Source organism: Zalophus californianus, chromosome 17 (assembly GCF_009762305.2).
Source record: "Zalophus californianus isolate mZalCal1 chromosome 17, mZalCal1.pri.v2, whole genome shotgun sequence".
Taxonomy (NCBI): domain Eukaryota; kingdom Metazoa; phylum Chordata; class Mammalia; order Carnivora; family Otariidae; genus Zalophus; species Zalophus californianus.
In genome coordinates, this window is record NC_045611.1 from 55579820 (window position 1) to 55597653 (window position 17834).

The 17834-nt window shown below is 38.8% G+C and overlaps 1 protein-coding gene across 1 annotated transcript in view; it reads right to left on the reverse strand.

Moving 5' to 3' along the window:
- Positions 1-2181: 2181 nt before the first annotated feature.
- LOC113935796 (zinc finger protein 724-like) overlaps positions 2182-17834 on the reverse strand; it is a 31803-nt gene continuing 16150 nt past the window's right edge. Inside the window, 1 exon segment of the mRNA XM_035725235.1 lies at positions 2182-5759. Within this exon segment, the coding sequence (XP_035581128.1) occupies positions 3640-5759 (2120 nt within the window). The 3' untranslated portion in view covers positions 2182-3639.

A 17834-nucleotide genomic window follows, 5' to 3' on the forward strand; every position in this document is an offset into this window, starting at 1 on the left:
AACATTTTTTAAAAGCTTTTATTTAAATTCCAGTTAGTTAACATACAATGTAATATTAGTTCCACATGTACAATAGTGATTGTACAATTCCATACAATACCCAGTTCTCAACAACAAAATGCATACCTTCATTCCCATCACTTATTTAACCCATTCTCCAATCCAGCTCCACACTGGTATCCATCAGTTTCTTCTCTATAGTTGAAAGAGTCTCTCATGATTTGCCGGTCTTCTTTTTTCCCCTTTGCTCGTTTGTTTCTTATATGCCACATGAGTGAAATCCTATGGTATCTGTCTTTCTCTGATTTCATTCACTTAGCATAATACACTCTAGCTCCCTCCACGTCATTGCAAATAGAAAGACTGAATTTCTTTTTATGGCCATGTAATATTTCATTATATATATATCTCGTATCTTCTTTAATCATCTCAGTCAATGAACACTTGGGCTAGACTGCTTGAAGTAGAAATGTCCACTGCCACCGACTATTGAACTGCTCCTTTAACAAATCCATGCAACAGCCAGAGCCAGAGCACGGGACTATACTCATCATGGCACTGACTAAAGGGAAGAAGGTCCCGCACAGCAGTACATCACCTTCCCTGAAATATCACCCACCTACAGTGGATCTAACCTGTGTTGGGGTTATATACCTGGGATACTAGCGCTTTCTGCAAACACAGCACACACCTTGCTGATCCCGTTTATTACAGTGTCCAGAAGTCTTCATCTTCGACAGCCACGCGCCATGTGACATTTTTAAGCTATACCCGCAATGTTTGCATCATCCAACTGCCCCTATTCCCATCCTATGCCACTAATCTAGGCCTGAGCAATCAGTCATCATCGTTATCTAACAGCATCTGGTCCTCATTCACACAAAGGAATTCAATTAAATCATGAACACAAAGTAGAACTTCCCTAATCCTCAGGAACCCACATTTGCCAATTCCTTATGTCCATTATATTTATTCATTAGAAGACACCACCAAGAGCTGCCTGTGCCTTTGGAGTGGCTAGAGGGAACCACCTCTGCTTCCCTCCCCACATTAGAAAGAGTTCTTCACATTTTAATAGGTCTTACTTTTCTAAGTTTGGTGCCATCATCATGTATTACTTATATTCACAGCCCCCAACCCAGTGCTAAATGTCTCAATTTATACCCACTGGCCTTATGTCTTTCTCATCTCAATGAAGCATTTACTGAAGATACTCTAGCCACAACAGAGGCAAAGAAGAATGTCTGTGATGCCTATGTAGCTGGAAATAAAAATCAGGATAAATAGAACTGGAGATCTGGAGATAACTAGGAAATAAACAAGCAGATGTTATTTTTTCTAAATCCAGGGAGTCAGTTGTGCAACCTGGGACAGGTGTCCTCCTCCACGTGCAGAATTTATGCCAATTCTTCATCCTCTGTATTTTCTATCCCTTACTTGGGGCTACAGCATCACTCCTATTGGAATAGGTTTCTCCTACTTATGGGTATCTATTATACACCAAGCACTGTTATAAGTGCGTCTTTACTTCATAGAAACATCAAAACAACACCCCCATGTCTGAAGTGGGGCACATACCTTTATTAGGGGCCATGGTGCAGTGCTTTAGAGTCCCAGGGCTATATCCAGATTGGGCCATTAAAACTAAAACAGGTTTAGGTAAGCTCTGTGAGAGTCTTCTCTAAGGGACACACGAGGGGAAAGTCATGGTAGATAGGGGACATGGTTGCTCACAAGGGTGGATTGGGAATGTCATGTCAGAGGTTACATTAACTGGCGACTCTGCAGGGTATTGTCTAGGGAATGCACTAGTGAGAGAGGCTGCTGTCAATTCAAGTCCCCTGCGAAAGTACTGTCAACACAAAATGGATGCCAAGTAGCAGTATCATGGAGTACTTGAGCTAATCACTCAGTAAGACCCCCACATAATCTGTAATATGTCTGTTATAATATCCTACTAGTCCCAAAGAGGAGAAAATGATACAGTAGATAAACAAGAGGGAAAGTAATCAGACATCATTTAAACTTTAAGGCCACCGAGGAAATGGACTACTAGGTATGTTATTCCACACGATTACTAAATAAGTGATAGATTTCATCAGTTGCCTACAACCTTATATAAAATGAGATAGGTTAACATTGATGGTGGGATAACACTTCATTTACTACTCATCCATGATAACATGTTAAAAATCATTATGTTTTATTAATTAAAATATATTACGTTCACACACAGACTAAGTTATACATTTCAAATCCACTGTATAATCCTTTTTGGAAATACGGAATACAAGCATTAAAAAGCATTTGTGTGCTGATATCATGATGTGGGAGTAGTGATTTCCATTGTTTTCAGGCATGAGATCATTCTTAAAAATTTTATATGTGTAATCCTATGCCGTTTTAGGAAAGAGTTCCCCTCTTTTGGTATCTTTGAGGATTTCTTCATTTCAAGCACATCACCTGACATCCTCTACTTCTAACTATAGCTAATTATGAAGATACATCAGTATTTTACTGGACTGGCACCTCTTTTTTCTCAAAGACCAGATGAGAAAATATTTTATTTATAATATCCAGGAAGTTCTTTAGTTTTAATAAATGGAGAATAATGATGTTCTGAACACTTCTTCCATCATAACTGACATTAATGTTATAGCCACAAACAGCATCTCCATTTAGATTTTCTTCATATATTATATATTATATTGTCTCTCTTCTTCCATGGACACTTAGATATGCATGAGTCCCACCTAACGAAGAAGGGCATCTCATATCTTTGATGCAACAACAATCAGCCACATACTTTCACAAACCCACTAGGAGTAAATGAATTTTCTGAAGTGATTTGAGAGTACAAATATGTTAATATTTGCTAGTCACAAATCCCAGATAGGGTCGATGAACCAAAACAAAAACAAAATAAAAAAAAACCCAAAAAACAACACAATCAAAAACAAAAACAAGGACATACTGAAATCAATGATATCTACGCAAAAATCCATCCACTTGTTCTTTTGAAGCATAATAGCATATACATTTTCTAAGTGTTTAACTTTGTATTAGTCCTTATAATGAGTATTTTGATGTAATGTCTGAGTAGACTGACTCATGTACTGCTTTCTACTTGATTTCTGTGATATTTATTGACATTTGATGTTTACTTACATACATTTCTAAATATTTACATCTTTCAAGTAACTTACCTTTATGCACTCTCTGGTGTTTGCTACAGTGAATATTTAAAATGAAGGTCTTTCCTCCTTGATTATGTTTATGTTTCTAGGGTTTGAATCTAGTGTGCATTTTGGGATACTGAGTATAGACTGAATTCCAGTTAAAGGCACTGCAACTTTCTCTACATTTTACATTTATCTATGCTGTATGATTGCTATGATGTTAAGTTGTGAGTTCCAGATAGAGGCTTGTGACACCCTTTAACTTTGTAACGTTTCTCCTCAGTATAAACTCTGAGATGCTGAAAAGGGTTGAGCAGTTCTAAAAGCTTTCCCATGTTCTTTACATTTATAAGTTCTTCCCCAGTATGAATTCTGTGATGTTGAATGAAACGTGACCTCTGAGTAAAGGGCTTGCAAAATTCTTCATATTTCAAAATCTTCTCCAATACACTTTCTCTGATCAGGAATTACCATTGCTTAAAAGCTTTTCCACATTCTTTACAATTTTATGGTTACTCTCCACTGTGAATTCTCTAATGTGGAGTACGGGGTGAGTAGTCCTTAAAAGTTTTCTCACACTCTTTAAAATTGTAAGGTTTGCTCCACTATGAATTCTGTGATAATGAGTAAAGGTTGAACAGTGATTAAAGGCCTTCCCACATTCTTTACTTTGGTAAGCTTTCCCTCAGGTATGAATTCTGTGATGCTGACTCAGGTGTGAGTGCTGGATAAAGGCATGGCCACATTCCTTACATATGTAAGGTTTCTGTCCAAAATGAATTCTGTGATGTCGAGTCAGGTGTGAGTGTCGGTTAAACGCCTTGCCACATTCTTTGCATATGTAAGGTTTTTCTCCAGTATGAATTCTGTGATGTTCAGTAAGCTTTGAGTGCTGGTTAAAGGCCTTGCCACATTCTTTACATTGGTAAGGTTTCTCTCCAGTATGAATTCTGTGATGTCGAGTCAGGTGTGAGTGCCGGTTAAAGGCTTGACCACATTCTGTACAAATGAACGGTTTCTCTCCAGTATGAATTCTGTGATGTTCAGTAAGCTTTGAGTGCTGGTTAAAGGCCTTGCCACATTCTTTACATTGGTAAGGTTTCTCTCCAGTATGAATTCTGTGATGTCGGGTAAGGTTTGAGTGCTGGTTAAAGGCTTGGCCACATTCTTTACATTGATAAGGTTTTTCTCCACTATGAATTCTGTGATGTTGAGTAAGGCTTGAGTGATGGTTAAAGACCTGGCCACATTCTTTACATTGATAAGGTTTCTCTCTAGTATGAATTCTGTGATGTTGAGTAAGGTTTGAGTGCTGGTTGAAGGCCTTGCCACATTCTTTACATTGGTAAGGTTTCTCTCCAGTATGAATTCTGTGATGTCGAGTAAGCACTGAGTGCTGGTTAAAGGCCATGCCACATTCTTTACATTGGTAAGGTTTCTCTCCAGTATGAATTCTGTAATGGCGACTAAGATTTGAATGATGGTTAAAGCACTTGCCACATTCTTTACATTGGTAGATTTTCTCTCCAGTACGAATTCTGTCATGTTGTGTAAAGTGTGAGTGGTGGATAAAAACCTTGCCACATTCCTCATATTTGTAAGGTTTTCCTCCAATATACATTGGCTGATGTTGACACAGCGTTGAGTGCCAGTCAAAGGCTTTGCCACATTCCTTACAAATGTAACTTTTTTGTTCAGTACCAATTGTGTTATGTATATTTAGTCTTGATGACTGACTGAACATATTCCCAGGTTTATAACATCTGTATGAGTCTTTTCCCACATGAATACTCTGATAATCACCAACACTGGAAGACTGGTTAAGAGCTTTCTCACATTCATTATATTCATAATGATTCTCTTCCATAGGGATGCTATTATGTATAATAAGGTTGGAGCTTTGATAAAAGACTTCCACACATTTATCATATTCATAATGGTTTTCTGGAAAATGAGTCCTCAGACATGTATTAACATTTGAACCTGGGTTAAATTTTTCCTCAGATTCACTGCATTGAGGAATTCTGTTTTCATTGAAAATGCCCTGGTAATTTTGTAGGGTTAACTCCTCGGTGAAGGACCTCTCAAATGAATCCCACTCAGCACTTTGTTCTTCATTTTTAAATCTCTGATTTTCAGAAATATTTGACTCAAAGGTCAATCCAATCCTACTTTCAAAATGGTTGAAATAATTATTTTCAGCATGAACTAGGCAACTTTCCAGATTTTCCAACTTTTCGTTCTGCAAATATGTATGTTTAATCATTTGATTTGAGCCCTTGTATATAGAAACACACTGCTTTGCAGAAGTAGCAGACTTAAGAAGGGATGTTTTCCAAAATGTTTTATATCCTTCACCATTTTGGGCAGTGAGATTCATATTATGCGCAGTTGTCTCAGTTTGGATATGTCCTTCATGATATATTTGATGCTCTTCACTCTCCCCATCATTGTTACAGTCTACCATGAAGTGTAAATTCTCAAGGGCACTATGTTTATATCTATGTACTGCCACATTTTGGAAAGAAGCTTCTATGCACAATGTTGGCAGGAAACTCTGGGTGCCATTTGAAGATACAGCTGAAAGATATTGAATAAGAGAAAAGTAAGATCATTCCACTTACTATTTTCAGATGAATATAATGAAAATGTCTAATATGCAAAAATAAAATCAATCAGAGAACTTCAGTAAGATGGCTGATGGAATCATTGGGGCTTTATTCCTCCAGGGAGACATAAACTTGCAGACAACATACTGACCACATAGCCTAACATATAGTTCTGAAGTCTTGTCATGCTGGAGCACCCATCACTTTCCTATACCTCAAAAAATCAGGAAAAGTACTATCTCAGCTCAAAACTAGAAGAAAGGAAGGAAACTTAAAAGAGAAATCAACAAAATAGGATATAGCAAAAACAGAAAAATATCTACAATAGGGAGAGGTGGTTTTCAGAAGAGATCCACAAAATTGACATACTTTTAAGTAAATCATGGAAGAATGACAGAGAGAAGACCAGTAAAATCAAAAGTGAAGAAGTGAAAGCAGAGTAACCGATAGCATGGAAATAAAGCCAATTAAAAGAAGCAGTGATGGATAATTATATGCCCACAAAGAGAGATTAAAAAAAAAAGTGTAAATTTCCAAAAAGGTATAACCTACCTGACTCAATCACAGAGGGGGAAAAAAAAGTCTCCACTGATCTACCACTACTAAGTAGATTGAAAAAGTAATAAAAAAAAAAGCTCCTAACAAAGGAAAGTCCTATGCCAGATGAATAGTCTCGATTATTCAAACAAACAATGAGAAAGTACTTTAAATCTCCTATAACATTTCCAAGGAGTGAAGAGAAAGGAAATTGTAAAACACTCTCTGTGACACAATAATAAAGCCAAGAAAGACACTATAAGCAAAGAAGACTAAAAATTACTACTGAGACGAATAGTCATGTAAACTCCCCAATAAAAGGAAACAACATGAATCAAGAGCAAATTTTACAACATAATTAAGTGGGAACTCTTCCTGGAATTCAGGGTGTTTCAACAAAAAGAAATCTATAAATTTAGGACAGCACATGAAAACAATGAAGATCAAACATGACATGATCACATTTATTCATGCAGAAGGAGAAAGTGAGCATACTGGACACTGTTTCATGATTTAAAACACTCAGTAGTAGGAATAAAAGGAAATCAGCTCAGCCTAATAAAGGCCATGTATGTACTAAAAGCTGAAATCTAACATATCCAATAGTAAAAGAATGAAGCCTTCTGTATGATCGGAAACAAGGTACTGAAGTGACTTCACCACTTCGATTCAGCATAGTAGTGGATTTTATAGTCAGAACAATTAGGCAAGAAAAAAATATATAAAAGTAATCCAACTGAAAAAGGAAAAGAGAAACTACTTCTGTTCACAGACGACATGATGTATAGAAAACACTAAAGGATCCGTATTTTAATTTTTATGCTATTTTATTTATTGGACATCACTTTTATTGTTTATTTCTGTGAATTTTCCCTCCTAGACTTTCAATTTTCCATTATTTTATGATATAATGCTTGAGTTAAGAAAAAATTCAGGGGCGCCGGGGTGGCTCAGTAGGTCGGGCCCCTGCCTTTGGCTCAGGTCATGATCCCAGTGTCCTGGGTGAAGCTCTACATCAGGCTCCCTGATCAGCGGGGAGTCTGCTGCTCCCTTTCCCTCTGCCCCCTCCCTGCTCATTCTCTCTCTCAAATAAATAAATAAAATCTTTTTAAAAAAAGAGAAATTTGAAATAAAGTAAAACTAACATTACACTACAAGGAACTAGAAAAAGAAGAAACATAGCTGAAATTTAGTAAAGGAAGGAATTAAAAAAGAAAAAACAGAAATGAATAAAATGGAGATCAAACAATAACATAACCTTTAAAATAATCTTATCAAAATCCCAGTGCCAATTTTGGCAGAAAGATCAAAACCATCCTAACATTCATATGGATGTCACAGGATAACACATGCCCAGAACAATCTTGAAACTGAATAGTGTGTTGGTGGTACCACACTTACTGATTTAAAGAATACTATAAAGCTATTGTTACCAAAATAATGTACTACAAACATAAAGACAGGGATAGAATAATGGAAAAGTAACGGTGAGCTAGAGGTCTACTTCTCCAGTGTTAATGTGTATGACAATGAAGTGAACCTCTTATTAAAATTCATATTCTGATTGGAATTTCTATGTGGGGTCTGAGTTTCTACATTTCTCATGAGCTTGCAAGTGATGCCAACATCTCAGTTCAAGAGCCACACTATTAAATTCCAAAAATTAAAAAAAATAGAGGAAATCATGGAAGACTTTGAAATTAAAGAATATTGTAGAAATTACAACTTCTAACACCATGAACAGAAACAATTCTTTTTGAACATTTACTACCCACTACATGCCATTCTAACTCTTTTTCATAAATTTATCCATGAATCCACAGTAACCTATGAAAACAGAATTGTTCTTCATCTTTCAATAAATATCTTGCCAAAACTTCAGTGATAGTGGAGCCTGAGTTTTACCCCAGATTGTGTGACACTGAATAGGTCTAAGAGGAACACACAGACCAGTAAACAGAGGCAACTATAAAAGAAGATTCACAGCAGGTTTCAAAGTGACAATGGGAATGCAAACGTGATTAAATCACAGAACATATCTAAAAGAGGTGAGTGAGGATAAAACATAACACAGAAAAAAATTACAAATTAAATTAAAAAGAATAAAAATGACAGACCAAAAATTCCTTACTGTCCTTGAATCTAAGAAATGTCTTCAGGGGCATAAAACATAAATCTATTTGTGGATGAAGGGTTTTGTGTCTTGCAAACAAAACACAGAGACAAACACACAATGATAAAAACGAAATACGTAGAGCCATGCAGGCCCCAGACGACGGCGCGGGCAGTGCAGAGGGTGGTGCTGGAGCGCCCACTGGCCCTGGAAGCCCCGGAGAACCTGGAGGCTGGGGCAGCACCGCAGCCGAGCCCACAGTGGCTGGAAGAGCTCCCCAGGTCGAGGGGGCATCGTTTTCCCCAAGGCAGGGTGAAGAGGCTTCAGCCTTGGCTTTGGCCTCGGCCTCGGGCAAAGCCTCAGGAAACCAAGTGTTGGAGTTCACCCTTACAGTGCCTTTCCTGTGCTACATGGATGCGGAGGTGGCCTGCCAGTACCTGACCTCAGGTGCCGAACCCTTCCACGGGGCCGTTCAGACGGAGCTCACAGTGACTGGCAGTGACCTGCTGATCAAAGTAACTGCCGAAGACTCTGTCCTCCTGCAAATTTCCACTGCCTCCTTGCTTAACCAGCTTTCCATGGTAGTGCAGACCATGCAGCACTTTGTGCCAGGGGCTGAGTCCAAAAGAGAGTCCCATTTTAGGCAGTGTGTCCTTCCCTAGGGGCATGATTTGGGCAGTAGTTGCTACTTTGTTTGGGGGGCATAATTGTTTGCCTGTACTGGCCCTGGGGTATTCGCTGCTCACCTGTTTTCATTGGTGCTTAAATACTGGTTACCACCGATAATAAAACTGAACCAGTGTTAAAAAAAAAATGAGATACGTATTGTTTAAGTTTTTGCTCATTTACCTTTGTACTAAGTTATATTTTACAATTTTAGGGCAATGGGACATATATGATGCATACTTTCCTTCCACAGAGCAACAGAGAAATGCTAAGGAAGAGTTGGTCTGTGACATGAGTGTGTAATAGAATGGAAACTTGGAGGACCTATGCTGACTGACTTACAATCTCTGCTATTGCCAGTAAACACAGGAGAGAGCCTTCATTTTCAAAGCTGACTACAAAGTGAAACAGAGAAGGGAGTTTCCAGATTAAATGAGATGATTAATGCACATCTTTCAGTAAATCCTCCCAAGGTACATGATAATAAATGAGAAAAATTATTCATCTTTTTTTAAAAGATTTTATTTATTTGACAGAGAGAGACAAAGCGAGAGAGGGAACACAAGCAGGGGGAGTGGGAGAGGGAGAAGCAGGCTTCCCACGGAGCAGGGAGCCTGATGTGGGGCTCGATCCCAGGACCCTGGGATCATGACCTGAGCCGAAGGCAGACTCTTAACGACTGAGCCACCCAGGCGCCCCGAGAAAAATTATTAATCTTGTAGTGGAGGAATCTGACATACAGGACAGAGGAAATTAAGTACATGAACCTGTAATGGGTCACATTGGTGTCAGGTACGAAACGTTCCCCAAAGGAAGCATAATAAGTGCTGTAAAATAAATGTCCAGAACAACAGCTAAGTAAATCATAATCTAAATGTAAACATGAAAACATCCATTTTATTCAAATATCAAGCCACATATTGGACTCATACACTGTAATTTATAGTAGAGTATTTAAGCTTTGTTTTGTGGGTAATCACAGGCTTTCACAGGGTCCTCTTTGCATTCTGATCAGCTCAAACACACAGGCTTGGTCCAGAGACCCTAACATGGGAGGTTAACTGATGTATAAGACTTGTGGAATGAGGGCGCCTGGGTGGCAGAGTTGGTTGAGTGTCTAACTCTTGGGTTTGGCTCAGGTTGTGATCTCGGGGTCATGAGACTGAGCCCTAAATGGGGCTCTGCACTCATTGCGGAGTCTGCTTGAGATTATATATCCACCCCCCCATCCTGCCCCACCACTGCTTATGCTATCTCTCTCTCTCCCAAATAAATCTTAAAAAAAAAATAAAAGAATTCTGGAACTCTCATCTCCTGCAGGTACCCTGCCCTCACTTAGTAACATCCTCCAGGGCTCCTGAAACACTGTGGGATTCTCCACTGCGACAGTGACGGACTGGGAGTTGTCACAGAAGTCCTAGTCATTACACTGACCTATGTCATTTTTTTTCTCTCAAGGATGATGTTCTATTCTTTCCTGAGAGTGCCCATAGCAAAGAAACTCTCTGTACAAAGGTACTGATCTAGTCAAGTGGAAGAAGAATAGACAAAGTTCATTTAACACCAGAGCTGAATCCATGGCTCCCTTACCTCATTTATCTCTCAGGTTTAACCAAAGAATGATAAAAATGATTCCTTTCTAGGTGGTGGAGAAAAACAAGGAGGCGGCACACCTCACACGGGAACCAAGAGACTGAATCAAGGCTGCATGGAATCCAGCTTCAGTTCAATGAAGAGCACTAAGTATACTTAAAACAAAAACAAAAAATACTTCTGTAATCTGAAGCACACTACCAGTTCCGGGCAGTCAAACCTTGAGAATGTACGCTCCACACAAAATTCCAGGTCTGCATCAGAGAAGACGAACAGTTTCAAAGAGTCTCTCAACTTAGGGAAGAGGACCAAATAGGTGGGCCTGGAGTCCTTCCCTCCCTTCACTTTTCATTCAACCTAATGTCACTCCTGCAGGGTGAACAGGATCCGCCACTCCTCTCTGGGGCTCCTTTTATTTCTCCTTCTTCCTGTCACCATGCCAAACATATTCTCGGAAACAGTTCCCACTTTGACAAGTAATGCAGGAACAGTATGGTCCTGGTTCATTGCTGGATTTCTTAGCTTGGACCTCACAGATTACACAGCTTTGTAAAAATACCAAGTTTTCCCTATACTTTTACTAATGCCCACTTCTTCAGGGTACAGGATCTCTTCAGTTTGCATCTCTGGCTTCCTTCTAAAAACTGACCTTGCCTAAAATGAACATGGGCAGAAAAATCAGTTGCATTTTCCAGTGTCCCCACAAGACAGCACTTAAACAGAGAAGGCTTCATGAGATATGTGGCCATTATAATATACACTTTAATGGTGAGAGATAAGAGAGAGCACATTGCAGGGAAAACAACTGAAGAAACTCTCATAGAAATTACTGTTCTTGGGCGCCTGGGTGGCTCAGTCATTAGGCGTCTGCCTTCGGCTCAGGTCATGATCCCAGGGTCCTGGGATCAAGCCCCAGGTCGGGCTCCCTGATCGGCGGGAAGCCTGCTTCTCCCTGCCCCACTCCCCCTGCTTGTGTTCCCTTTCTTGCTGTCTCTGTCAAATAAATATATAAAATCTTAAAAAAAAAAAAATTATTGCTCTTCCTTTTATCTCCTTGGGCTGCTCAGCCTTTGAGGACTCCAGGCTCTTCTATGTCCTATTCACTTCTGCACCCTGCTGGCCACATTCTCTTCTCTCCTGTATACTCTCGTTTCTCCATAATTTACGTTTTCTCCATTGTGGCACCTAGAAATTTGCCATCCTAACTCTATATCCTACTATGAATACCTAGGATTCGCTGCATTTGGAGAGTAGGTTAGCTTTCTTTACATGCAACTTTTTTTTTCTTTTTAAAGATTTTATTTATTTATTTGACAGAGAGAGAGAGAGAGCGAGAGCACAAGCAGGGGGAGTGGCAGACAGAGGCAGAGGGAGAAGCAGGCTCCCCTCAGAGCAGGGGGAGCCTGATGTGGGACTCGATCCCAGGACCCTGGGATCACGACCTGAGAGGAAGGCAGACGCTTAACCAACTGAGCCACCCAGGCGCCCTACATGCAACTTCTTAACAAAGTAGCTCAACCTATCTGTGTCTATTTTCTTTTTTTTTTTTTTTTTAAGATTTTATTTATTTATTTGAGAGAAAGAATGAGAGAGAGCACATGAGAGAGGGGAGGGTCGGAGGGAGAAGCAGACTCCCCGCCGAGCAGGGAGCCCGATGCGGGACTCGATCCCCGGACTCCAGGATCATGACCCGAGCCGAAGGCAGTCGCTCAACCAACTGGGCCACCCAGGCGCCCCTATTTTCTTTTCTTTTTTTATTTATTTGTCAGAGAGACAGAGAGAGCAAGTGAGCACACAAGCAGGGGGGAGCGGCAGTCAGAGGGAGAAGCAGCCTCCCCGTGGAGCAGGGAGCCCGATGTGGGACTCAATCCCAGGACCCTGGGATCATGACCTGAGCTGAAGGCAGACGCTTAACGACTGAGCCACCCAGGCGTCCCTCTGTTTTGTTTTCTATTAAGGTATAACTGACAAAAAAAATCATAACTGACATACAATATTACATCAGTTGAGGTATACAACAGTGATTTCACAACTCTATAGGTTCTATAATGCTCACAACAAGTAAGCTACTGTCTGTCACTACACAATGTTATTATAATAGCATTGAATGTATTCCCTATGCTATATCTTTTATCCCCATGACTCATTAATTCCATGACTAAAACTCTGTACTTCCCATTACCCTTTACCTATTTTGCTCATCCTACCACTGGGGTATACTCTGGTAACCAGCAGGTTGTTCATTGTATTTATGGGTCTGTTTCTGCTTTTTTTGTTGTTTCTAGCTATTTGTTACAACATGGACAGACCTAGAAGGTATTATGCTACATGAAATACGTCAGAGACAAATACCATAGGATTTCACTAATATGTACAACGAAAAACAAAACAAATGAACAAACAAAAGCAACAACACACCCATGAATGTCTATTTTGTTTTGAATAAAGTCCATGGATAATCTTAAGACCTATAAAAAGTCCAAGATTACACACATTCTATAAATGTAATAAGTTGGCCTCTAACAATTTTCCACTGCTGGCAGAAGACAGAAGACTCCTAGATTGAAGACCAAAGGCCATTGCTCATGACACAGCAAACATCATCAACATCTTGATCACGCTAATTTCACTTGCCAGCCTCCCACCCACAATTCCTACAGGTAGCTGCTGGACATGGAGTGGGTTTGTGCTACATCTGTGAGACTCTGAGCACAGGAAACCATAATATCTTAACGGAACATCTAGCCTATCTGCCCAGACTTTTGTCATGGAAGGAGACATACATTTTCCTGTACAATAAACACATCTGTCTTCTACCCAAGGGCAAGATACTATCACTATATCCCCAAGTGTTTTAATACACAAACATAAATGGAAAGACAATTAGAATAAAAACGTTCAAATCATCTATCCATAACACATGGAGAAAATGTAACTCATAGAGAGTCATCTCCCAACAATATCCACCAGTCAGTATGATACCAGCTGGGCTCCAGTCTAATTTTTCCATATGTACACCACCCCATTAAACATTCATAACCTGACACAGGATCTGGGATAAAATCTATTCAATTTACTTCAGGAAATATTTTGCAAGGCTGTGAAAGGCAGGATACAATACAGAAGAATTGAGTGAGCTGTAACTTTCACTTCTGTAATGTCTCCGTGGGTCTTGCATTCAACTAGGTAAAAAAAATCCCAATACCCATGAGGGTTTACTTTAAATTTATATAGTGAGCTTTCTAAAGGACATGGTAAAAAACAAAAAACAAAAAACTAAACTGTGCAAAAGCATAGAATTTACATGTTATCTGAAAAGATGAGAGTATTTTGTACTCCTTATCTGGGCAAAGCACATCCTGGATATAGTGGACTCATGGCTCATTACAAAAAAAGGGCAGAGAATTGGGAAACACATAGGAATTAGGGCAGAGGTATTCACCAACCATCAATGGAAAATATTAAAAAGAGCAACACAGACTTAAAAGCTGGACAAGACTGTGTAAAATGAAACAGTGTTGGTCACAAGGATAAAAATACTTTGGATTGTGCTGAATTTAGGTGAAGATCTGGAGGAAATGTTGAGCCTATGAATGCACACGACTTACTCTGTGTGCCTGTACCTGAGGAAAATCAAGGAAACACTGCTCCAAGTCATGAGTTCACAGCATGATTTCAAGGAATAATAACAATGCTGTACACAGCAAATGTATGATTTTCTTCTGATATTCATGACAGTATCCAAAATTCATTTTCCTTTTTGCTGCTCTGCTGCTCATTTGGCAGTGATATACAGAGGAAAATTAAAAACTCAATGTACCAGGGTGCCTGGGTGGCTCAGTTGGTTGAGCGACTGCCTTCGGCTCAGGTCATGATCCTGGAGCCCCGGGATAGAGTCCCACATCGGGCTCCCTGCTCAACGGGGAGTCTGCTTCTCCCTCTGACCTTCTTCCCTCTCATGCTCTCTCTACCATTCTTTCTCTCTCTCTCAATAAATGAATAAAAATCTTAAAAAAAAAACAAAAAACTCAACGTACCTGGAAGCTTTGACTTTAAGCTCCTTCCAACCAGTGGTCCATACAGCTAATCTGAATGGTCTGGAAGACACCAAAGACCCACAGTGTACCACAATGGACACACCCCTGGCTACTCTGTAAACATATGAAAGAGGTGTGCATCCAGAATCATGGCAGAAATCTTTTCACCCAAAAGCTGTCACTATGGGTGGGACTTATTTAGAGACAATGACCAGTGAGTTGACTATACTCATATTTGGTGATAAAATTGATAGAACTTATCTCCAGTGACCTAAAGAGAGCGATAATGATAAAACAGCTATCAGACTGCCACAATTCCAGTTACAGTGTATAACAAGAAGAAGACTTCTATTGCCAAGCCCCTGAAAGCCATTCTGCTATGGGAATATTGAAATAATCATTCACCAGAGCAAAGATGCCCATGGAAGGTCTTTGACATCAAAACTGACATTGAGTGTGTGGTCCTGTGAGATTGCTAAACATCACTAGAGGCAGGAAAAGATGGAGAGAAATCACAAGAGAAGTCTGATCCAAGATTGTGATGGTGTTAATGCATATGAAGACTTGTACAAACAAATGAAAAGAGCACAATACAATATTTTCAGAATACATTTCAATTTGTTAGCTAATCTGATAGGAAAAAAACAAAAACAGAAAGCCTCCGTCAATACACAAAACACGCAACACACTGATTTTTAATAGGTTTCAGAACAGAATTGTAAACGTAATGATGTCTTTAGAAAAACACAAAGGATTCTGTCTCTGAGGTCTTGGTATAAGGGAAGATTTCTAAAAATGATAAAAACAGAACCATAAAGGGTGAACTGACAAACTGGATTACACTGCAGTTAAGAACTACTCTGCATTACAAGCTCAAGAGATAGAAATAGAGGTAGGGTGAGAGAGGAGACAAAGGACTCGTTCTTAGGATATATACAAAACTACAAAGCCAGAAGAGAAAGCTATCACAACAGAAAAAAAATGGGCACAATAACCCACTAGACACTTTGAAAAAGAGATTATCCAAAGGTTAACCAAACTCCATACTAACAGGAAGTAACAAACAACAAAAAAGCAAATAAAACCACGACTTGGTAACATCACACACCAACCAGAAGACTACCGTAAAAGAACTACATAAAAAAACCAAGTTTTGGTAAAGTATGTGGACAAGTCAGAAATCCGGTACACTGCTGGTGGTGGGAAAACTGGTATAAAGATTTTGGCAAAGTGTTTGCTAGTATCTATTAAAGCTGAAAATATCTAAACATATTTACCAACAATTCAGTCCCACATAAATTGCCAGCACACATTTGTGCATATCACTAAAAGACAAATTATACATTTTACATGCCAGTACTATTCATGACAGTTCCATACTGAGAACCATCCACCTACTCAGTAACAGTAGAATGATGCAGTCGGGTGATATTCACAATGGAATTGGATCCATCCATTCTAATGAATGAGGCATAATAACCTGTGGTAAATACAGATAAATTCACAAATGATGGAAAGAAAAGAAGCCAAATACAAAAGAGCTCCCACTGCCTGATTACTTTTACATAAAGTTCAAAAGTGAGGACAGCAATCTCTTGCCTTATATATTAAAGGACTGCCTAGCTTTGGGGAAAGTTACTGAGGAGCTCAACACGACAAACAACATCCTGTTTCGTGATCTCAGTGGCTTAGAGATGGGATCAGTTTGTGAAATTCTCTTGAGCTCCTTACTTATGATTTCAACATATTACATTATTTTTTTAAAAAATCCTTATCATTAAAAATAGATGTAAATAAATATCATAATGTGCATATATCGACAACTTGAAATTAAGGCAGGACGTAATTTCACACTGTGACTAGATTTAAAAAGCATGTTTCTTTTTAAAAAAAACTTTAATTTTTCGCTAAAGCAATATGATACTGAGTATACAAAATTTACAGAAAAAGAATGAAATGTAGAATTATTTTCTTAAAATGTAAACAGGAAGACATAAGAAACAAGTAATAAAAAAAAATGATTGGGTGTAAGGAAAAGCATAAAAGTTGGTAAATTCAAATACCAATATCACCATTAGAATATTAAATATAAATAAACCAAATATTCCTAGTAACACTAACTGTTGCTTGAATATATTGCACTGGAATTTTTGTAGAGCTATAACTAAAACAGAAGGAAGTAACTGGAAGAAAAAAAAGAAAACACCCCATGTAGTGATGACCAATCAAACAACCAGCATGGCAATATAAACATTATATAGAAAAATCTTTAACACTAGAGGAGTTTGGGGGACTGAGTCCAAGATGGTGGAAGAGTAAGAGACCTTAGTTTTGTCTGGTCCTGGGAATTCAGCTAGAAAGCTATCAAATCATTCTGAACACCTGTGAACTCAACTGGAGATCTAGGAAAAGAATAGCTGCAACTATACAAATAGAAAAGCGACCACTTTCTGCAAGAATGACAAGGCAGAAAAATTCACTGCAAAAAAGAGAATAAAAGGCAGTACTGACTGCCAGGGACCTAATCAGTATGAACATAAGTAAGATGCCAGAACTAGAGTTCAGAATAACGATTATAAAGATACTAGCTGGGCTTGAAAAGAGCATAGAAAACACTAGAGAATGCCTTTCTGGAGAAATAAAAGAATTAAAATATAAACAAGTAGAAATTAGTTTTTTTTTTTTTTTAAGATTTTTATTTCATTCTCAATGGGGAAAAACTGAGAGCTTTTCCTCTAAGATCAGGAACACGGCAGGGATGTCCACTCTCACCACTGATGTTCAACATATTACTAAAAGTCTTAGCCTCAGCAACCAGACAACAAAAAGAAATAAAAGGCATCAGAATTGGCAAAAAAGAATTCAAACTCTCACTCTTTGCAGATGACATTTATACTCTGTGCGGAAAACCCAAGACACCACGGCAAAATTGCTGGATCTCATACAGGAATTCACCAAAGTGGCAGGATATAAAATCAATGTATAGAAATCAGTTGCATTTCTATACAGTAACAATGAGACAGAAGAAAGACAAATTAAGTTGTCTTTGAGTTGATCCCATTTACAACTGCACCCAAAACTGTAAGATACTGAGGAATAA